The 23866-nt window shown below is 44.4% G+C and overlaps 2 protein-coding genes across 9 annotated transcripts in view; both read left to right on the forward strand.

Moving 5' to 3' along the window:
* LOC142663754 (uncharacterized) overlaps positions 1–10681 on the forward strand; it is a 28440-nt gene extending 17759 nt beyond the window's left edge. For 5 of the 8 annotated variants that reach the window (XM_075842580.1, XM_075842579.1, XM_075842581.1 and 2 more), the window contains 4 exons: positions 7249–7334; positions 8246–8383; positions 9351–9495; positions 9578–10681. In XM_075842580.1, coding sequence (XP_075698695.1) covers positions 9469–9495; positions 9578–10096 — 546 coding nt within the window. In that variant the 5' untranslated portion in view covers positions 7249–7334; positions 8246–8383; positions 9351–9468 and the 3' untranslated portion in view covers positions 10097–10681. Of the gene's footprint in view, positions 1–7248; positions 7335–8245; positions 8384–9350; positions 9496–9577 lie in introns of those variants that run through there. The other 3 variants (XM_075842584.1, XR_012851138.1, XR_012851139.1) reach the window with 3 other exon arrangements.
* Positions 10682–10841: 160 nt separating this feature from the next.
* LOC142663743 (uncharacterized) lies at positions 10842–12712 on the forward strand. Its single transcript, XM_075842566.1, has 2 exons — positions 10842–10930; positions 11745–12712. The coding sequence occupies exon 2, from the start codon at positions 11753–11755 to the stop codon at positions 12596–12598; it is 846 nt and encodes a 281-aa protein (XP_075698681.1). The 5' UTR covers positions 10842–10930; positions 11745–11752; the 3' UTR covers positions 12599–12712.
* The last annotated feature ends 11154 nt before the right edge of the window (positions 12713–23866 follow it).

Below are 23866 nucleotides of genomic sequence, written 5' to 3' on the forward strand. Positions count from 1 at the left end.
CCTTTGTGTCTCGTTGAAATTTATTTTTCTTAATTTCCGCAATAGCATGATCAAGTTTATCAATGGCAGCTGAAGTTCTGTTGTTAAGGAGATCATAAGAAGGTGAATTGACAAATGTTTCTAATGATTTGTTTGTTTCAGATATATGGGTATCTAATTCTTTTAATTTTAGTTCTTCCTGTTCCGTTATTAATTTCATTAAGTTGATGGAGCAGGTTGAAAGAATTTGATTCCATTGATTCTGGAATTCTTCGTTGTAGATGAAACTTGGTGTTTTCTTGAGTCGTAAACCTCTGGGGATCATGTTTTTGGAAATGTAATTTTTAAGGGTGGTCAAGTCCCACCAGATTTTTGCTTGCTGAGCTAGATGTTTTTCCAGCATGTGGAACAGATGTTCCATGTCCTTGTTGTTTTCCGGAAGGTTATCATGGTGACCAAAAACTTTTTCCGCTAATTCAAAGCGAGTGTGCTTGCTATCTTGGGTCATGATGTTGGTATAGTTTTCGATTTTTAAGAGAAATTTCTTCAAGATATAGTTTTCGATTTTTGAGAGAAATTTCTTCAAGGTATGGATACAGAGTGAGTTATCGTTAAAAACAAAAACACTGTGTTGCTAAAGCCAAGTGACGTTCTTTGTCTAGGAATTGTGTCCTAGAACTGTTTCGTATAAATCGTTTCTTGAAAGGTTGTGGCCTTATGCTTTGATTAGTACTAATGCGTTATAAACCACTTCAGCATACACCAGATAACATATGGAGGTTATACAAGCAATAATGATATAGTAACTTCACTGGTTATTCATAGGGAGCTCGTGAGGAGACACTTGACCGAAATATTGTATCCAAAGAAAAACATGTGGAGAAATCCTCCAGCTCACCTGACACACACCTGTGTGTCGTAGATAGCGCCCGGTTCCTCGTGTCGGCACACGGGTTGCAAATGGAAAACAGGAAAAGGAAGGTAGGATCCAGCGCTGTGGTGCATTTAAAATGGAAATCGATGTTTCCAAGTTTAATTGTCAGCACCCTGGACAGTGACTATCCCCTGATGTCGCCTAGCAACGCTCCCGTAATTGCGGGTGCACACACGTAGCCAGCCGTAATTACGGGAGCCCCATAGACTTTTATGGGCCTGCACGTGCCGTTATTACGGCCTGAAATAGGGCATGTTCCATATTTTTCAACGGCACGGGCAGCTTCCTGTAAGCAAACGGGAAGGTACCCGTGGCCAATAGAAGTCCATGTGCATGAGGCCTAATGCAGTAGCAGTAGAGTGAATGAGATTTGAACAATCAGATTTATTTAATCCGCAGCATTATGCTGTGAAATTGCTGTTTTTTTCATGCAAGTTTTCCCCATTTAATTCAATGCGGAGGTAAAACTTGTGACAAATCTCAAATGTTGCGTTTTTTTGCGACAGAATAACTGAAACAAAAGAAAAGCTTAAACTTACCCGTTTTATATACTTCTCCATCCAGGCCGGCCTCCTCGGATGACGTTTCATGACGCCAATCACAGGCTGCAGCAGTCACATGAGATGAAACGTCATCCCAGGAGGCCGGGCTGCTGGACAATACAGGGACACGTCGCCATGACTACTTTTAGACCCTTAACTTAGTGGTCCCATTATTAAATATCATATACATTGTAAAGATCATAAAAAAAATAATGTTTTCCATTTACTGTTAAAAAAAAAATATGATCCAGTGGAGAGTTATGAAATTTACCTTACATATTTATGGCGCCTCCGGGTGTTCAAAGTGTATAACAATGTGCACATCCACCTACTGAGCTCAATTCTGGTGGACATGCACTCTCCCCACAACCTTGTCTCTGCATTGTAATCTTCTGATACCTGCAGATCAGCCAATAGAAATAGCTTTCATTCCTGCTTGTCAGGAAAGGAGCGGAGCCTCTGCAGTTCCATGTCGGTATAGCTTTGGAGAAACCTTCTGCTGTGAAAATAAAGCACTGTTGTCAGCTGCCAGAGTAGGAAGGAGAATAATTTTGCTTAGAGCCTCTCCCCCAGGAGCACAGATTAGCTGCAGCACCAAGGGGCAGGACAAAGATCCGAAGTCCACAAACAAGTCCACCTCTGAATGGGTCAACAGAAACAAAATTAAGGATTTGGGGTGGCCGAGTCAAAGCCCTGACTTGAATCCCATTGAGATGCTGTGGCAAATCCATAAATTGGCACTTCATGCTCGAAAACCCTCCAATGTAACCAAATAAAAACAATTCTGCAAAGACGAGCGGGCCAAAATTCCTCCACAGAGATGTAAAAGACTCATCACAAGTTATCGCAAGCATTTGATTGCAGTTGTTACCACCAAGGCTGGCGCAACCAGTTGTTCGCTTTAGGGGGGCAATTACTTGATCGCATGGGCAAAATAGGTTTTGAATTATTCTCATTAAATGGAATGGAATTAAAATAGGTTGGATGATCTGAAACATTTAAATGGGACAAATTATCAAAAAAATTAGAATTCAAGTAAGGGGCAAATATTTTTTCAACGCACTGTATAATGTTAGTGCAAAATGTTTGGTGTAGGCACCACTAAAGGAGCGCACCTACTAGTAGTCTCTATAGGCCTGGCTTGGAAATACCTGTAGGTTAAACTACACCCTGGATTTGGGAGGCCGTTGTGTGACCGATTCTAAAAAAGAGACGCAGTAAAACTCTCCTGAGGTGGTTAGTTAGAAAGAAGGGGATGTGAGGGCCACAAGGGACCTGTGCTCACCAGATGTGGAAGAAAGAAGGCAACTCGGAGGAGCTCAGCGGAACGATGCTGCTGCTACAGTCGCTGTTGTATTCTGGAACCAGCCAGTGGGAGTAACATCTAATGGATAAGGGAACTCCTGGTGGAGTCTACGTAGAAGGGGTTGTTGGTCACAGATGTGAGCAGTTCACTGGTTGTAGCTGCTTTCTGCAGATGTCCGTAGTTCAGAGGGTGATGACACCTTCCTGTGTACAGTCATCAATATACCAGGTGGCCGGTTGGAATCCAGGAGGCCGTCATATGGAGATACATCTGTAAAGACCTGTGCCAGGCAAAATGGCTTGAGTGGATGTCACCAAATGCTAGTGGCAAACTCACAGATACCTGCTGGGGCCCTGTATCTAAGCCTACCATGTTGTAGACTTAGATACAGGGCCCAGCAGATAGTATCACACATGGTGTGAGACTGTCTTTTTGGGCCATGTATCTAAGCCTACCGTGTGTGATACTGTCTGCTTGGGACCTGTATATAAGCCTATCATGTGTGATACTGTCAGTTGGGCCTGCTATCCAAGCCTATCATGTGTGATACTGTCCTCTGTATCTAAGCCTATTATGTGTAAAATTGTTTGTTTGGCCCTGTATCTAAGCCTATCATGTGTAATACTGTTAGCTGGGACCTGTATCTAAGCCTATCATGTGTGATATTGTCTTCTGAGCCGCTGTATCCAATCTTATCATGTGTGATATTGTCTGCTGAGCCGCTGTATCCAATCTTATCATGTGTGATACTGTCTGCTGTTCCCTTTATCTCAGCCTATCATGTGTAATTCTGTCCTCTGTATCTAAGCCTATTATGTGTAATACTGTTAGCTGGGACCTGTATCTAAGCCTATCATGTGTGATACTGTCTGCTGAGCCGCTGTATCCAATCTTATCACGTGTGATACTGTCTGCTGGGCCCTGTATATAACCCTATCCAGTGGCATAGCTATAGGGGTCATAGTCCTATAGATATGCTGTCAAATATACATTTTCTGGGGGGGTAAAACATGTCTTGGGGCTTGTGCCCCTGATGTTCTAGGACCTTAGCAGCTCCACTGGCTGATAGTGCTGCATCGATGGGTCACTTAGGAGACCCAGGATACAGCTGAAAGCTTTGGGCCATCGGCCATGAAGTGAAGTTGTGTTGGGCCCAAAAATAACTTTTACAGCGCGGCCCGTGAGCCTCCAGCTACGCCCCTGGCAGCCGGTGTATTCCTGCAGGCACCTCATCTCCGGGCTATAGAATATTTGTTGGGGCAGTTGATGAGGAAACTGCTGCAGACTTGGTTCATCAGTGCAGGTTGTGTGCCGGCGGCTTGGTTAGAAAGGATTGTTCTTCCATTCCTTCAGATCTCCTGGCCTCAGATTGAGGGTGTCGGTTATAGTTCTTAGGCCTCATTTACACGAGCGGAATATACGCGCGTGCGACGCACGTGATTTTCACGCGTGTCGTACGCACCTATATTACTCTATGGGGCAGTGCAGACGATGCGTGAATTTTGCGCAGCGTGAGTGCGTTGCGTAAAACTCACAACATGTTCTATAATCGTGCGTTTTTCGCGCATCACGCACCCATTGAAGTCAATGGGTGCATGAAAACCACGAAGGTCGCACTGAAGCACTTCCGTGCGAACTGCGTGATTCGCGCAAGAGCTGTCAAAAGGATGAATGTAAACAGAAAAGCACCACGTGCTTTTCTGTTTACAAACATCCAAAAGGAGTGTCTTAGAGATGAGCGAACCGAACTTCACCGGGTTCGGCCGAACTCGTTTTGGCCGAACCTGGCAAAAAATGTTGCGGGACGCGACGTCAGGAGACAGTCACTGTCCAGGGTGCTGAAATAGTTAAACTGTTGCAGCACCCTGCACAGTGACTTCCGATCCCAATATACGTGAACGTGTAAAAAAAAAAAAAAGTTCTGACTTACCGATAAAACTCCCGGCTTCTTCCTCCAGTCTGACCTCCCGGGATGACAATTCAGTCCAAGTGACAGCTGCAGCCAATCACAGGCCAAGCACAGGCTGCAGCCAATTACAGGCTGCAGCGGTCACATGGACTGCCGCGCATCCAGGGAGGTGGGGCCAGATGTCAAGAGAGGCGCGTCACCAAGGACGCGTCACCAAGGCAACGGCCGGGAAGTTCTCGGTAAGTACGAACCTCTTTTTTTTTTAAACAGGTTACTCGATATGGTGATCGGAATTTACTGTCGAGGGTGCTGAAAGAGTTACTGCCGATCAGTTAACTCTTTCAGCACCCTGGACAGTGACTGACGTCGGCTAGCCTCATCTCTATGATGGCGGCTGCGCGAAAATCACGCAGCCGCGCATCATACACGGATGACACACGGAGCTGTCAAGTGCCTTTTGCGCACGCAAAACGCTGCGTTTTTTACGAGCGCAAAACGCACACGCTCGTGTAAATGAGGCCTAACTCTGTGTGTTTGCCATGTGCTGGCCTGATTGTGTGTGCCAGTCTAGTATTCTGTTTTACAGCCCTGCCGAGGTATCCTCAGTCCGTGTTTGCTTTGTTGTGCGTTTGTCTTGTTAGTTGGTTAGTGTCCTCTTACATGGCCTGACTTGGGTCGTGTAAACGAGCGCTGATCAACGAGATATCTTCACGATCGGCGCTCGTTTGCTCAATTGACAAGTAGCTGTGTATGGGGGCGAGTGCTCGTTATTATGATCACCCGTCCTCATACATTTCTATCATGTCGGCAGCGCGTCTCCCTGATTACACACCAGGATGTGCTGTCGACAACGATAATATTTCATTTCGCATAAACAATACAATCAGCAATGAACGAGCTGATTGGCTCGTTCATCGGCTGATTGTTGCCGTTTACACGGGGCGATGATCAGGGACGTTCTGTGAACGCTCGTTTGCCCGATAATTGGCCCGTGTAAAAGGGCCTGTAGTTTCATCCTGTTTCATTGTTTTCTTTTCGGTTTGCCGGCTTTCCCTGAGTGTTTCATCGGTTTGTATTGTTTTCATTGCCTCTGGTTTCTAGTGTTTTCCTGGGGCTGTGTCTTCGGATTAGGAACTCCATTACAGACAGTCTTTGGGACAGTGGGGGTTAGTGGTGTTGGGGTCAGTGCTTAGGAACAGATCCAGGGATAGATACAAGGTCAGCTAGTTAGGGTTAGCTTGTTATCATCTACCATCATGTTTGGTTTCCATTATCTGTCTGTTATCATTACCCATCATCCGTTTGATCCCATCATCCACCTGACATCTTGTTCCATCCCTGTCTTCAGTCGGTGACTGCCTGTTATCTTATATTGCTGCTGCCTGTCAGTATTGTGATACGTGCTTCATAAATCCCTTACCTTTCACTGTCCGGTTTGTTCACATTTCGGCTCCTCTGTAGTCCTGGAATTGCTATAGGAAAAGTCTAGTCCTGCTATCTTGTGGCCAGCCGGCATCGCTATATTATAACCGACCATAACCGGGCTGGAGGTGAAGGTCCCCCAGATACAGAAGCTGAATAACCCAACGCATGGTATCTTTACCTGACAATTTACTCCGAACATGCAGGGTAAGGCCCTGTTCACACAGTTTTTTTGCAGGCGGAAAAATGCCTCAAAATTGCTTCAGAAATTTTGAGGCAGATTTTGACCTGCTGGCAGAGCTTTTCGCACCGCGGCCAAAAAATGCAGTGAAAAACGTTTTGTCTGCCTCCCATTGTAAATGGGGGGTCAGAGATAGAAACGCCCGAAGAAAAGGCATGTCGCTTCTTTATCCTGCAAGCGGGAAAAAACGCCTCCGCCTCCTATTGAAATCAATGGGAGGCAATTTAGGGCATCTTTTTTTTTTAGCTGTTTCTGCCACGGTTTCCACGTCAAAAACTGCGCCAAAGTACTCCGTGTGAACTAGCCCTAACACTATATCTTTGCAGAACCTCGTATTAATTTACCTAATGGTTTTTCTGGTGATTGTACTCAGTTTAAGTGTTTCTGTAAGAGCAGTAAGTCCTATTGCCTGACAGTATTACAGCTTTCTCCCTTTCACGTGTGTCGGCAAATCACAGTACGAGCAGGTAAGCAATGAAGGGGAAACGAGTGCTGCGGCCCCTTTAAAACAACTGATTGGCAGGGGTGGCGAGAGTCGGACTCACACTGATAAGATATTGATCACATCTCCTGAGGACAGACCATAAATTTCTTATGGCTGGCCTGCCCAATGTGATCGGGGTTACTAGCGATAACATTGAAAGTGGGTCCCTGACTAGTAACCCCGGTATCATAGCTAATGCAGGACACTGACACTCTAGGTCCCTGCTTTAGCTTTTTCTGGTGCACAGGACCTCCCAGATGCGCCAGATTTATTAATACCTATTGATATTTCTTGTGCATCTCCAGGCCCCGTACGCTACAATAGGAACTATAGTTCATTGGCCTCTATTTTGCGGCGCAGGGGAGAAGACAGACCTCTGCTGTAGGTGAGTACGGGTTTTATTTTTCATACTGCTCTTTTTTTTCCCACAGGTTCCACTGGACCATTTGGACTATTTTGGAGATTCATTGGACTACTTCGATGATCTACTTTTTAAAAAAAAATAAAAAATTAAATGGTGAAAAAGAGTTTTTAAAACATTTTCTTATGTCTCTTTGTTTTTTAATACTCTATTACCGCCTTAGTAATGGCCGTTCTGATTGACAGAGTCCATTACTAAGGCGGGGCTTAGTGTTAGCCAGTAAAAAGGCTACCTCGGTTCTCCACATAGGTGCGGGTCCCAGAGGTGGATATGACATAATTTTGTGAGTTGTGAATACCCCTTTAATGGGCTGTAGACAAGGGTTAAGAACAAAGTGGCTCCTCATTGATTTTGAATGGTCTCGTAAAGAGGACCTGTCACTGGTCATATAAGTTGAACTGGTTTACTGACCTGAATTGCGCTGTCTCCCTGATTCCTGCGCTGTTTTTCTTTTTTTCCTGGACACCCCCCCCCCCCCCCGTTCCAAAGATATGGCCACTGTTGTGTAGGCTCCCCATAGGCTAACTTGCTGTAGTTAGCCAACCGCTAAAACAGCGCTGGAATCAGGGAGACAATTCTTACCAGCTGATTGTTTCACTTCCAATCCTTTTTAAAAACAGGCGTCTAGAAACATACATTCCACGTGGCATCCACCATAGAAACAGTCAGGGACACTCAAACCCCTTTTGAGTATTCATAATGCGCTGAAAGTCTTTATTGCGCTATGTCCATATTTCATGTTTCACAATACAGTGAATATTCTCTACACAAGTACTTGGATGGAACGTGCAACGATCAGCGAGTAGGGATTCACCTTGTGTATCTCTTCACGTCGAACCGGTAGAGCGCAGTCACATTTTTTTTTTATTGCATGTGACTTTTTGAACATTTTGGACACCGTTTAGTTGCTGCTTCCGGTTTCTAATACTTGTGTTTATTGGACAGATATGTTTTTAATGTCATCTAGGATCAAAAGTATATTGTGTAATAACATCAACAATCTGTAGTTACAGGAGTCATGTGACCTGCGGCAACTGAGAAGTAACAGTGCCCATAGAGTCTTCATCATGGACCAAGTCCGTAATCACAAGAGTGAAAGGATATTAAACCTCACTCTGGAGATCATCTACCTGCTGACCGGAGAGGTGAGGGATTCTGGGAGTTATGTCACATGGCAGCAATCCTTTTATTGATTTTTCTTTTACCCCTTAACGACCAGCGACGGATATATCCTTCACAAGTGGGTGCTAGTTCCTGCATCGTGACGGATATAGATCAGCCGCAGGAGCCCGGCTGTTCTTCACAGCCAGGCTCCAGCGGCAACTGCCAGAATTGGAGAGAACTCCAATTACGGCAATTTAACCCCTTAGGCTTCGTTCACATCTGCGTCGGGACTCTGTTCATGGGTTCTGTCTGAGCTTTCCGTCAGGGGAACCCATGAACGGAATCCAAATTAAAACAAACGGAATTCATAGGCTTCCATTTGTCACCGTTGTGTACAGGTTCCATCATTTTGACGGAATTAATACCTCAGTCGACTACGGTATTGATGCCGTTAAAACGACGGAACCCCTACACAATGGTGACAAACGGAAACCTATGGTTTCCGTTTGGATTCCGTTCATGAGTTCCCCTGACGGAAATATCCGATAGAACCCATGAACGGAGCCCCGATACAGATGTGAACGAAGCCTCAGATGCCGTGGTCAATAGCGTCCGTGGTCAATAGCGACCGTGGCATCTAAGGTGTTTGGCAGACAGAGGGAGCTCCCTCTATCACCCCATCAGCACATCCGTGACGCGATCACGTGGCGCTGATTTGTTACCATGGCAGCCGGTGGCCTGACAAAGGCGCCCAGGTCTGCCATCAGTAACTGCCTATTAGGAAATGCCAGAGGCACGGCCTTATAGATTGTCTGTCAATTTTACACTGATGCTTTGTTAGACTAAATATACCAAAGCATTATAGAAGCGATCAGAAGATCGAATCATAAAGTCACCTAGTGGGACAAAAAGTAAAGGATTACTTTGATTTAAACAAACAAAAAGAGTATGTAAATTTTTTAATGTTTTTTTAAACATAATTTTTTAAATGCAAGTTTACACCCACAGCATCAATTCCAGCATCCCAGGAGAAAGGAGCTGGACCCAGAGCCCAAACAAGAAGCTTCCTCCTCCATCCCTGATACATGAGAGGAACGATGAGCAGAAGATCCTAGACCTCACCAACATGATCATTCATCGGCTGACTGGAGAGGTGAGGACTACCGGGAATGCTGGGACATTATATAGTGACGCTATGAAGGTGTCGAGATGATGACTGTCTCATTGTGTGTCAGGTTCCTATAAGGTGTCAGGATGTCACCGTCTATTTCTCCATGGAGGAGTGGGAGTATATAGAAGGACACAAGGATCTGTACAAGGACGTCATGATGGAGGACCACCGGCCCCTCACATCACCAGGTAAGAGGGATCTGTACAGGGACGTCATGATGGAGCACCACCGGCCCCTCACATCACCGGGTAAGAGGGATCTGTACAAGGACGTCATGATGGAGGACCTCCAGCCCCTCACATCACCAGGTAAGAGGGATCTGTACAGGGACGTCATGATGGAGGACCACCAGCCCCTCACATCACCGAGTAAGAGGAATCTGTACAAGGACGTCATGATGGAGGACCACCAGACCCCATCACCGGGTAAGAGGGATCTGTACAAGGACGTCATGATGGAGGACCACCAGACCCCATCACCGGGTAAGAGGGATCTGTACAAGGACGTCATGATGGAGGACCACCGGACCCCATCACCGGGTAAGAGGGATCTGTACAAGGACGTCATGATGGAGGACCACTAGACCCTCACATCACCGGGTAAGAGGAGACTTCCATTATAGGGGTTATGCAGGGTCCAAAAAAATTATTATCCCTGCAGTATGTGAGTACATTCGCTAATATACATTCCGGTCCCCTTCTTTGATGACGATTCTTTGTCACGTGACCGAGCCCGTTGTACTCTATGTAATCGCTGTTCTATTTTTCCTGCTTGTACATGGAGTAAAGCGGGGCCGGTCACATGACGAAGAGTCATATCGTCATCAAAGAAGACTGTGCAACTAGACTTCCGGTCCCCCGACAGCGCTATAAAAATCTATTAAATCTCATAATCCGCGCCACCGGGGACCGGCATGTATATTAGCGAGTGTACTCACATACTGCACAGACTACACCGCTAATAAATTTTGGTCCCCGCATAACCCCTTAAGAAGAGAACGGTTTTGAGGGTCACCCCACCATCTTTTCATCAAATATACACTATGTATTCCGTCATTGTCTACGTGTTTCCTATAGATGGATCCAGTAGGAAATGGCCAGCAGGGAGATGTGCCAGTCCAGTGAACCCCAAGGATAGACCAGAGAAAAATCACAATGTCCGACAGAGTCATCAGGTATATAGCAAATATCTTAGAAACGACATTGTGACCTGTGGAACCTCTACACATATTGAATGTTATTATGTTTGATTTGTAAGTTTAGATTTTTTTTCTTTCTTGATTTATTTCTTTTTTTAGGCTGAAGAACTGGTTATTATTCAAGTTGAAGAGGTGGAAGGGCTAGAGGAAGAAGGAGAGACATTTATCTGGCATGATTGGCAGAATACAGAGGAGGACATTCCACAGATACCAGTCTAGGTGACTACTAACCACTAAATACAGAAAAGAGTAACATATTGCCCATGTCTAATCACTGCGTCAGTCTCGTATTCTGCCATCTTCTCTGCCAATGTAAACTAGTGAGGAAAATGCATTTGCCAAATGAGAGGTGGGAAGGAGGAGCCTTCAGTGCACATGCACACGATGCGTATTACGTGCGGAGTTGCCGTGCAGGTTTTCCTGCAGCAAATCCGCAGCATAATACAGTACCGGCGAAGGCAAATCAGGTTTCAACTAATCTCATCTACACTAAGCAGAATTTTTCCTGCACATAAATCGCCCTGCGGTGCGTATTTTATAATCTACAGCATGTCAATTTATCTTGCGTTTCTGCCTCACAATTGTATCTGACAAATTTGGAAAAAAAATGCAGCAAAATGTAAAAACCGACCTAAGAAAGGTGCGGATTTTACCTGCCTGTCTTTACCTACCGTTTTGATTCAGATTTTCCGCATCAAATTGCGCAATAGCCTAGATGACTAGGCTATTGCTTCCGGCAAAACTACGGGTCTGATGCACAACAGAGAAAATCGGAAACCATGGGCACCGGATCCGTCACCATTGAAATCAATGGCGATGGAAACGGAAACCTCTGCTTTCCGTTTGTGTCTGTTCAGGGTCCCGTTCTGACGGAAACCTCCGACGGAACGTCAGAATGGGACCCCAACGCAGATGTGAACGAGGCTTTAGCCTTGATCCTTTCAATAATAGTGATTTATAAATATTTGCTTGTTATTGTAAGATGTTTCTGTAGTAAACTTTAATGTTTAAAGATTTTATTTTTCTCATGCAGATGGATCCATGATCAAGAATAGACTGGAGAAATGTCTCATGTTGTCTTCTGATTGTAACATAGACAATGACAAGCCCGCACACAATTCTCCAGGACATTACCCCATTTCTCACAATATAACAGACTCCCATAATGGTAGAATAGCCCATGGAAGTGGTAACAAGTATCAGTGCTCTGAATGCGGGAAATGTTTTACCCAAAACGGGTCTCTTAACGTCCATAAAATAATCCACACAGGGGAGAAACCCTTCTCTTGTTCAGAATGCGGAAAATTGTTTATGCGTAAATCTGACCTGGTTAGACATTACCGAGTTCACACTGGAGAAAAGCCCTTTGTATGTTCATTGTGTGGGAAGTGTTTCAGTCAAAAGTCAAAGCTTGTAAGTCATCAACGTACCCACACGGGCGAAATCCTCTTCCCATGTCCCGAGTGTGGAAGATGTTTTACAAATCGAGCTATACTTGCAACACATCTGAAATTTCACTCAGGAGAGAACCCATTTCAGTGTTCCGATTGTGGGACGTGTTTTCAGTACAAATTGTATGTTGTTAAACATCAAATAACTCACACCAAGACAAAACCCTTTTCTTGTTCGGAGTGTGGAAAATATTTGACCAACAAGGGCGCCCTCATCTATCACTTGAGGACACACACAGGGGAGAAACCTTTCTCCTGTTCTGAATGTGGGCGATGTTTTACAAGTAAAGGACACCTTGTCACTCATAAGCGGACCCACACAGGGGAGAAGCCATTTTCATGTGCAAAATGTGGGAAACGTTTTGCCCGTAAGGCAGACATGGCGATACATCAAATCATGCACTCAATCGAGGAGCCGTTTTCATGCTCCAACTGATGAGGAATATTACAGAAATGTCAATCAGAAAATGACTCCTAAGGCATCAATTCTATTTTTGGAACCTGTAATGCTTAAAAAAAAACTAAATAAAACTCATCTTAATTTATTACACACATGTGGATGTGAATCCATTTTTATCTTGCAACTAATAGTGTATTTCTTCTCCAGTTTTTCTTCTCCAAATTTAAAGAGGACCCGTCACTTGGTCATATAAGTTGAACCAGTCTACTGACCTGATTAGCGCCTTCTCCCTGATTCCAGCGCTGTTTTTCTCTTTTTCCTGGACCCCCTCATTCCAGAGATATGGCCACTGTTGTGTTGGCTCCCTATATGCTGTAGTTAGCCAACAAGGCGTGAACTACCCTCAAGCTGCCTCGCGCTGGTTGGTCAGTATCAGAGGCAGGGAAGCTAGCCCCACCCCCTTGGCTAACTACAGCAAATTAGCATATAGGGAGCCAACACAACAGTGGGTCATATCTCTATATCAGGGGGGTCCAGGAAAAAATGAAAAAACAGTGCTGGAATCAGGGAGACAGCGCTATTCAGGTCAGTAGACCAGTTCAAGTTATATTATCTAGTCACAGGTCCTCTTTAAAGCATCAGTGTGTTATTATTACAGACCATTTTTGAAAAAAATCTTTTCTATCTTTATGGTCACTGATAGGGTCCTGATCCACGATCATAATTTAGTCATTCAGAAACACCAAACTCGGTAAGTTGCAAAGTGAATACTTCCTTCACCTAGATAGGAGCTTTGTTTTTCTCCAGTTTGTGAAGAAGCTGCGTGACAATGCCCAAAGGAGTGCAAAAGTGGCTGCCCATAGTAGTTTTTAGTCCTTTGGAAAAACTTCTTTGCATTGGTAAATAGAGGTCTGCACACATTCGGTAAGATTCATGAAAAGTAGCAGGGCTGTAAAACAGAATACTAGACTGGCACACACAATCAGGCCAGCACATGGCAAACACACAGAGTAAGAACTATAACCGACACCCTCAATCTGAGGCCAGGAGATCTGAAGGAATGGAAGAACAATCCTTTCTAACCAAGCCGCCGGCACACAACCTGCACTGATGAACCAAGTCTGCAGCAGTTTCCTCATCAACTGCCCCAACAAATATTCAATAGCCGGGAGATGAGGTGCCTGCAGGAATACACCGGCTGCCAGGGGCGTAGCTGGAGGCTCACGGGCCGCGCTGTAAAAGTTATTTTTGGGCCAAACACAACTTCACTTCATGGCCGATGGCCCAAAGCTTTCAGCTGTATCCTGGGTCTCCTAAGTGACCCATCGATGCAGCACTATCAGCCGGTGGAGCTGCTAAGGTCCTAGAACATCAGGGGCACAAGCCCCAAGACATGTTTTACCCCCCCAGAAAATGTATATGAGACAGCATATCTATAGGACTATGACCCCTATAGCTATGCCACTGGATAGGGTTATATACAGGGCCCAGCAGACAGTATCACACGTGATAGGTTGAGATAAAGGGAACAGCAGACAGTATCACACATGATAAGATTGGATACAGTGGCTCAGCAGAGAGTATCACACATGATAGGTTGAGATAAAGGGAACAGCAGACAGTATCACACATGATAAGATTGGATACAGCGGCTCAGAAGGCAATATCACACATGATAGGCTTAGATACAGGTCCCAGCTAACAGTATTACACATAATAGGCTTAGATACAGAGGACAGTATTACACATGATAGGCTGAGATAAAGGGAACAGCAGACAGTATCACACATGATAAGATTGGATACAGCGGCTCAGCAGACAGTATCACACATGATAGGCTTATATACAGTACATGGCCCAGAGTTTTTTGCAGGAGGAAAATTCCTCCTGCATTAACTGCTCCAGACGTTTTTTGCACAGTGGTTTGACAAAAACTCGTCAAGGTGTTTTTTTTACCCTTTCTGATTGAAAGATGGGTCGTGTCGCTTCTTTTTACCGCAACATTTTTTTTTACTTGCGGTAAAAAAACTTGTCCAACTCCCATTCCCATTGAAATTCAATGGGAGGCATTTTCGGGAGTTTTTTGACGAGTTTTGTGGAGCGGTTTCCGCGCCAAAAAACTCTGTGTGAACAGGGCCTTAGACACAGGGCCCCAGCAGGTATCTGTGAGTTTGCCACTAGCATTTGGTGACATCCACTCAAGCCATTTTGCCTGGCACAGGTCTTTACAGATGTATCTCCATATGACGGCCTCCTGGATTCCAACCGGCCACCTGGTATATTGATGACTGTACACAGGAAGGTGTCATCACCCTCTGAACTACGGACATCTGCAGAAAGCGGCTACAACCAGTGAACTGCTCACATCTGTGACCAACAACCCCTTCTACGTAGACTCCACCAGGAGTTCCCTTATCCATTAGATGTTACTCCCACTGGCTGGTTCCAGAATACAACAGCGACTGTAGCAGCAGCATCGTTCCGCTGAGCTCCTCCGAGTTGCCTTCTTTCTTCCACATCTGGTGAGCACAGGTCCCTTGTGGCCCTCACATCCCCTTCTTTCTAACTAACCACCTCAGGAGAGTTTTACTGCGTCTCTTTTTTAGAATCGGTCACACAACGGCCTCCCAAAACCAGAGTGTAGTTTAACCTACAGGTATTTCCAAGCCAGTCCTATAGAGACTACTAGTAGGTGCGCTCCTTTAGTAGTGCTTACACCGAACATTTTGCACTAACATTATACAGTGCGTTGAAAAAATATTTGCCCCTTACTTGAATTCTAACATTTTTGCTAATTTGTCCCATTTAAATGTTTCAGATCATCCAACCTATTTTAATTCCATTCCATTTAATGAGAATAATTCAAAACCTATTTTGCCCATGCGATCAAGTAATTGCCCCCCTAAAGCGAACAACTGGTTGCGCCAGCCTTGGTGGTAACAACTGCAATTAAATGTTTGCGATAACTTGCGATGAGTCTTTTACATCTCTGTGGAGGAATTTTGGCCCGCTCGTCTTTGCAGAATTGTTTTTATTTGGTTACATTGGAGGGTTTTCGAGCATGAAGTGCCAATTTAAGGATTTGCTACAGCATCTCAATGGGATTAAAGTCAGGACTTTGACTCGGCCACCCCAAATCCTTAATTTTGTTTCTGTTGACCCATTCAGAGGTGGACTTGTTTGTGGACTTCGGATCTTTGTCCTGCCCCTTGGTGCTGCAGCTAATCTGTGCTCCTGGGGGAGAGGCTCTGAGCAAAATTATTCTCCTTCCTACTCTGGCATCTGACAACAGTGCTTTATTTTCCCAGCAGAAGGAGTCTCCAAAGCTATACCGACATGGAACTGCAGAGGCTCCGCTCCTTTCCTGACAAGCAGGAATGAAAGCTATTTCTATTGGCTGATCTGCAGGTATCAGAAGATTACAATGCAGAGACAAGGTTGTGGGGAGAGTGCATGTCCACCAGCATTGAGCTCAGTAGGTGGACGTGCACATTGCTATACACTTTGAACACCCGGAGGCGCCATACTATGTAATGTAAATTTCATAACTCTCCACTGGATCATTTTTTTTTTAACAGTAAATGGAAAACATATTTTTTTTAATGATCTTTACAATGTATATGATATTTAATAATGGGACAACTACGTTAAGGGCCTAAACCTATGGCTGGAGGAACAGTTGAGGAGGGAAAGCTTTGCTGCCTTGAACTTCATTGATGTAGCTCACAGAGTTCTTGCAAGGCCCTTACCACCAGCAGACTGTGACCACTAATCTTTAAGGCTATGTTCACACAGGGCGGATACGCTGCGTAAAAGTACACAGTGTATCTGTCCTGGAACTCGCATGGAATTGCGGACGAAAAAACGCACCAGATTGTGGTGCAGTTTTTCGTGCGGAATGACTGTTGCGCAAAAGAGCAGGTTAAAAAAAAAAGCAACTTATAATTATCCCTGGTCTCCGTAGTCATGGAGACGGGTCCCTCTATTGCCCAGCAGCCCCGCCTCCTGGGATGACGTTTCATCTCATGTCATGTGACTGCTGCAGCCTGTGATTGGCGGCAGCCATTCACATAGGATGAAACGTCATCCGAGGAGGCCGGCCTGGATGGAGAAGTATATAAAACGGATAAGTTTAAGCTTTACTTCTGTTTCAGCTATTCCGCCGCAAAAAACGCAACATTTGAGATTTGTCGTGAGTTTTACCTCCGCATTGAATTCAATGGGGAAAACCCGCAAGAAAAAAACAGCAATTTCACTGCATAATGCTGCGGATTAAATAAATCTGATTGTTCAAATCTCATTCCCTCTACTGCTATTGCATTAGGCCTCATGCACACGAACGTAAAAACGCCCGTAATTACGGCCAATAGACTTCTATTGGCCACGGGTACCGTCCCGTTTGCTTACAGGAAGGTGCCCGTGCCGTTGAAAACATGTCCTATTTCAGACCGTAATAACGGCACAGGCAGGCCCATAGAAGTCTATGGGGCTCCTGTAATTACGGGTGGCTACGTCTGTGCACATGTAATTACGGGAGCGTTGCTAGGCGACGTCAGGGGATAGTCACTGTCCAGGGTGCTGAAAGAGTTAACTGATCGGCAGTAACTCTTTCAGCACCCGGGACAGTGACTACCGGAGTTAATAGTATTAAAAGTTAACTTACCCAGAACTCCCTGCTTCTTCCTCCAGTCCGGCCTCCCGGGATGATGTTTCATCCCATGTGACTGCTGCAGCCAATCACAGGCCAATCACAGGCTGCAGCGGTCACATGGACTGCCGCGTCATCCAGGGAGGTCGGACTGGATGTCAAAAGAGGGACGCGTCACCAAGACAACGGTACGTATCAACTTCTTTTACTTTCAATCGCTGCGGAAACTCTACCCGAAAGGGCTGCTCCTTCTCTCTTTCCAACCCTGATAGAGAGAAGGGGCTGCCGATTAGTGCAGAGAAAACGGGTCTGTAAATACGGGTGGAATATGGTTCGAATACGTGTGACAAAGGACCCGTATTTATGCCAGTATTGACGGGAGGAAAAAAATACGTTTGTGTGCATGAGGCCTTAGGCTGCAGGTTTTACGCAATGAAAAACAGCTACGTCGACAGAAAAATAAAAATGTTATGGCTCTTGGAATGCAACGATGGAAGAAAAAAAAACAATGCTTGGTCCTTATAGGGGTTGTCCGGGCACGGGGCGGTTTTTAATACGGAGGACCTGTCCACAGGATAGGTCCTCAGGATAGGCATGGACATCCGGTGTTTGGAATTAGCCGGAGCCGCTGATCGGTGCCGGAGCCGCTGATCGGTGCCGGGTCTTTATTTATAAAATCTGTTTCCATCTAAGGACGGTGATTTATCAATTTCCCGTTTAGAGAACATAATCATTCTTTACATCAATGTTCTCCCACAATTGAACATGTAATTTTTGTCTCACTTTTGTGGGATTTTTGATGTATATTAAGACTTGTTTTCTGTGCAAAACATTTTCTACAATCTGAGCAGAAAAACGGCTTCTCTCCAGTGTGCGTCCTTTGATGGATGGTCAGATACGTCTTCAATGAAAAACATGGGGGGCGTGGCCGAATGCCGAGGTGAGAGGTCGCATAACTCGGAGCTCCGCACCTAACCTTCCTTAAACCGGCTCACACAGCATCTCCACCGCAGAAAACAAGGAGATAAATCACAGGAACCAACAGACTAGTATCTTAGAATACTAGAATGGGGAAAGGCAGACCGAAAACACCGGGCCCGGCAACGCTTACCTCTTACTATCCGCCGGCGGGAACTTCACAAAATGGCGCCGGACGCTCCGGCAATGAGGAAATGAAGGAGTGTGCTGCTCCCACACTGACCCTCCACGGCACAGACACATCTCCCAGCCCTGAGTGCTCCTCGGACAGTCCACCTCTGCTGCATAAAACAGACAACAGGTCAGTGTTATCTTCATCTACAATACCTAAACTATGTGACCTGCCTGTTCTTACTCCCCATGAGGGATCAGTTATTAGTCTGGAGAGCATGAGGGGGTTAATGTCTGAACTACGCAGCTCTTTACAAAAAGACTTCCACACTGCTCTTACCTCTTTGTCCAAAGATATTAAAGACATAGGGGACAGAACATCACATCTTGAAAGTAAAATGGATGACTTCACTTCTGCATACAACACTTTGGTAGATGCGCAGAATGATACAGATGAAGACATAATGGCGGTTAAACTTAAACTAGCTGACCTGGGGGATCGTTCACGCAGAAACAGCATCCGATTTCGTGGCGTCCCTGAGACCATTCTACCTGCTCAGCTTAGAGAATTTCTGATTGATTACTTCACTATCATTTTACCTGAAGCAGATCAGAGAGATCTAATCATTGATAGAGTGCATAGACTGCCCAAACCCAAACATCTCCCACAAACGACACCAAGGGATGTCCTGGCAAAAATCCACTTTTACCAGACGAAAGAATCCATTTTAAAATTTTGCTTTAAAAAATGCAAAACTTCCTGACCGTTTCACTGGTATATCATTGTATGCGGATCTATCCTCAGCCACTTTGAACCGTAGAAGAGAGTTTGCGCCATTTACCAAACAGCTACGTGAACATGACATACCATACAAATGGGGATACCCAGTCAAGCTCATTTTTACTAAAAATGGCGTCACTCACGTCCTCAACACACCTAAGGAGGCTGAAATTCTGCGGGAGAAATGGTTCCCAGAATCTTCAACATCGGATCAGCAGTCGCTTAAAAGAAAGACTCCTTCATTGTCTCCAGAGTGGACCACGGTTGGTTCATCGAAGCAATAATCTGCTCGCCAGAAATAAGGAATCAAGATTGCATTATAATATCACTATGCCTTATACTTATATATTGTATGTATGGTTACCTGGATACAACACATTTTATTTTTCAGCATTTCAACTCCTGAGAAGGTTAGGTAGGCACTGCTGTTACATTTTATTATTGTAATGTACTACCACCCTCACCACTTGCCAAAAACCCAAACAAGGTTTTGGTATGTTCACTTTGAACAACATTTTGTGTTCACTTTACGGTTCTACTGTTATATAGTTCCGCTTATTCTGTGTGAAATGTATAGTTTGCAATGCACATTACTCGGTGCACTTAGAGGAGTAAGATCTGATCATCCCTTAACCCCTTCAGGACCAAGCTCATTTTGGCCTTCAGGACCAGACCCATTTTTTCAAATCTGACATATTTCACTTTATGTGGTAATAACTCCGGAACGCTTTTACCTATCAAAGCGATTCTGAGATTGTTTTCTCGTGACACATTGGACTTTATGATAGTGGAAAAATGTGGTCGATAAATTCAATATTTACCAGTGAAAAACACCAAAATTTGGTGAAAAATTGCAAAAATTAGCATTTTTCTAAATGTAAATGTATCTGCTTGTAAGACAGGCAGTTATACCACACAAAATTGTTGCTAATTAACATCCCCCATATGTCTACTTTAGATTGGCATCGTTTTTTGAACATCCTTTTATTTTTCTAGGACGTTACAAGGCTTAGAACTTTAGCAGCAATTTCTCACATTTTCAAGAAAATTTCAAAAGGCTAATTTTACAGGGGCCAGTTCAGTTGTGAAGCGGCTTTTAGGGCCTTATATGTTAGAAACCGCCAAAAAGTCACCCCATTTTAAAATCTTCACCCCTCAAAGTATTCAAAACAGCATTTAGAAAGTTTCTTAACCCTTTAAACGTTTCACAGGAATTAAAGCAACGTAGAGGTGAAATTTTCAAATTTCATTTTTTTTTGCAGAAATTCATTTTTATTCAATTTTTTTTGTAACACAGAAGTTTTTACCAGAGAAACGCAACTCAATATTTATTGCCCAGATTCTGCAGTTTTTAGAAATATCCCACATGTGGCCCTAGTGTGGTAATGGACTGAAGCACCGGCCTCAGAAGCAAAGGAGCACCCAGTGGATTTTGGGCCTCCTTTTTATTAGAAAATATTTTAGGCACCATGTCAGGTTTCAAGGGCTCTTTCGGTGCCAAAACAGTGGAAATCCACCAAAAGTGTCCCCATTTGGGAAACTACACCCCTTGAGGAAATTATCTAGGGGTATAGTGAGCATTTTTACCCCGCAGGTTTTTTGCAGAAATTATTGGAAGTAGGCCGTGAAAATAAAAATCGTCATTCTTTCAAAGATTATGTAGGTTTAGCTAATTTTTTCTAATTTCCACGAGGACTAAAGGAGAAAAAGCACCACAACATTTGTAAAGCAATTTCTCCCGAGTAAAACAATACCCCAAATGTGGTTATAAACGGATGTTTGGACACACGGCGGAGCTTAGAAGGGAAAGAGCGCCATTTGGCTTTTGGAGCTCAAATTTAGCAGGAATGGTTTGCGGAGACCACGTCGCATTTGCAAAGCCCCTGAGGTACCAAAACAGTGAAAACGCCAAAAAAGTGACTCCATTGAGAAAACTACACCCCTTGAGGAATCCATCTAGGGGTGTAGTGAGCATTTTGCCCCCACAGGTGTTTCATAGATTTTATTAGAATTGGGCAGTGAAAATAAAAAAAATCCTTTTTCTTCAATAAGACGTAGCTTTAGCTCCAAATTTTTAATTTTCTCAACAAATAAAGGAAAAAAAGAACCCCAACGCTTGTAAAGCAACTTCTCTGGAGTACGGCAATACCCCACACGTGGTCGTAAAATGCTGTTTGGGCACACGGCAGGGCTCAGAAGGGAAGGAGCGCCATTTGCTGCATTTGGTTTCTGGTCGCTATGTTGCATTTGCAAAGTCCCTGTGGGACCAAAACAGTGGATCTCCCCCAGAAGTGACCCCATTTTGGAAACAACACCCTCAAGGTATTCACCTAGGGGTGTAGTGAGCATGTTAACCCTACAGGTGTTTTGCAGAAATTCGTGTGCACACGATGTGGGAGAATGAAAATGGGAATTTTTCCTTAGATACGCCAATATGTGGTGCCCGGCTTGTGCCACCATAACAAGACAGCTCTCAATTATTATGCGGTGTTTCCCTGTTTTAGAATCACCCTACATGTGGCCCTAATCTTTTGCCTGGACATTCGACAGGGCTCAGGAGTGAAAGAGTACCATGTAAAATTGAGGCCTAATTTGGCGACTTATAAAGTATTGGTTCACAATTGCAGAGGCTTTGATGTGAAATAATAAAAGAAACCCCTGAGAAGTGACCCCATTTTGGAAACTGCACCCCTCAAGGCATTTATTAAGAGGTGTAGTGAGCATTTTCACCCCACAGGTCTTTTCCATAAATGATTGCGCTGCGGAAGGTACAAATTAAAATGTTCCCTAGATATGCCAATTCAGTGTCAAATATGTCATGACCAGCTTGTGCCACTTTTTTTTTTATATACACCGTTCACCGTACGTTATAAACTACATGTTACCTTTATTCTGCCGATCAGTACGATTCCGGCGATACCAAATTTATAGAACTTTTTTATAACTTTTTGCACAATAAAATTACTTTTGGAAAGAGAATGTATTTCTTCTGTCGCAATGTTGCGAGAGCCATAACTTTTACATTTTTTCATCGATGGAGCTGTATGAGGGTTTGTTTTTTGCGAGACGAGGTATAGATTTTATCGGTACTTTTACTCGGTATTTTTGGATACATGCGACTTTTTGATCACTTTTTATTTCAATTTTTGGAAGACAGTGACCAAAAAAACAGTAATTATGGCAGTGTTTTTGAGTTGTTTTTTTACGGCGTTCACTGCGCTGGATAAATAACATAATATTTTTATAGTTCAGGTCGTTACGGTCGCTGCGATACCAAATATGTATGGCTTTATTATTTTTTTCAATAATAAATGACTTGATAAGGGAAAAAGGGCGATTGTGTTTTGTGTTATTATTTGAAACTTTTATTGTATGTTTTCCAACTTTTATTTTTACTTTTTTTACACTTTTTTTTACACTTTTCTTTAGTCCCACTAGGGGACTTGAATGTCCAACTGTTTGTTTGATGTTCTAATACATTGCACTACCTATGTAGTGCAATGTATTGGAACTGTCAGTTGTTCACTGACAGCAAGCCGATCAGGCTCCGCCTCTGGGCGGGGCCTAATCAGCTTACGTAATGGCAGACAGGAGTCCATTGTTAGGGCTCCTGTTGCCATGGTAGCAGTCGCCAGCCTTGCCATCGCATGGCAAGGCTGCCGATTTTCTACAAACCTCTAGGATGCAGCGATCACAATGGATCGCTGCATCGAAGGGGTTAATGCCAGGAATCGGAGCTAGCTCCGGTTCCTGGCGATAGATCGGGGTGTCCGCTGTTACATACAGCGGACACCCACTGCTGATGACGCCGGCTCAGCTTTTGAGCCGGAAGCTGAGCCGGCGCCATCTTGCCGATGTTACCGGAAGCCTCCTGGGCCCCGCCGACGACGGGGCATAGGAGGATTCCGTTACAGGCTGATCGGGAGGTAAGCATTAGCCCTCCGATCGCCTTTGCAGCCACCGGCAACCCAGCGATCACGTTGCATGGGTGCCGGTGGCTATAAACTCCTCACATGCTGCGATCTCTATTGAACGCAGCATATGAGGGGTTAATCGGTCGGATCGGAGGCTAGCTCCGGTCCTGGCCGATACCTTAGGGTGCCAGCTGTAACATACAGCTGTCACCCGGCGGTGATGTCGCTGGCTCAGCTCCTGAGCCAGCTTCATCTCCATGACGTACATTTACGTGAAAAGGCGGTAAGCCACCGATTTTAATGACGTATATATACGTGATCCGGCGGGAAGGGGTTAAAGGAGACGAATGCGGAATCTCAACGCCTCTCACCTCCATACACTGCACTCCACAATCTCAAATACAATGGTATTTAAAATCTCTTCCATAAATGTTAAGGGCCTCAATAGCCTGTACAAACGCTCTCTTTTGTGGAGAGAATGTAAGGCACTTAATTGCGACATTTGGTGTGCACAGGAAACACATCTTTTAGACAAAGACTCCCACAGGGTTAAACACACCCAATTCCCCCATATTTTCTGCACTCCCAATGCACACAAAAAGAAAGGCACCTTAATCGCTATTAAAAATTCATTGGCTTTTCAGTTGACCCAGGTTACCTATGACAAGTGGGACAGATATATAATTCTACAATGCATTATCAACAACGAAAAATTCACTATAGTATCGCTATATGCTCCGAACAAACGTCAGGGTAAATTTCTTAAGCATCTACTCAAACGCATTGAGAATTCCAGGTATGGAGCCCTCGTTATATGTGGAGATTTCAATAAAGTACTCAATCCCCAGTTAGATAAGAGCCACTGTAAGCCA

Source organism: Rhinoderma darwinii, chromosome 11, assembly GCF_050947455.1.
Source record: "Rhinoderma darwinii isolate aRhiDar2 chromosome 11, aRhiDar2.hap1, whole genome shotgun sequence".
NCBI classification, from domain to species: domain Eukaryota; kingdom Metazoa; phylum Chordata; class Amphibia; order Anura; family Rhinodermatidae; genus Rhinoderma; species Rhinoderma darwinii.

Excerpts from the sequence above, each read along its gene's own strand:
- LOC142663743 (XM_075842566.1), top strand. The coding sequence starts at position 11,753 with ATGATCAAGAATAGACTGGAGAAATGTCTCATGTTGTCTTCTGATTGT.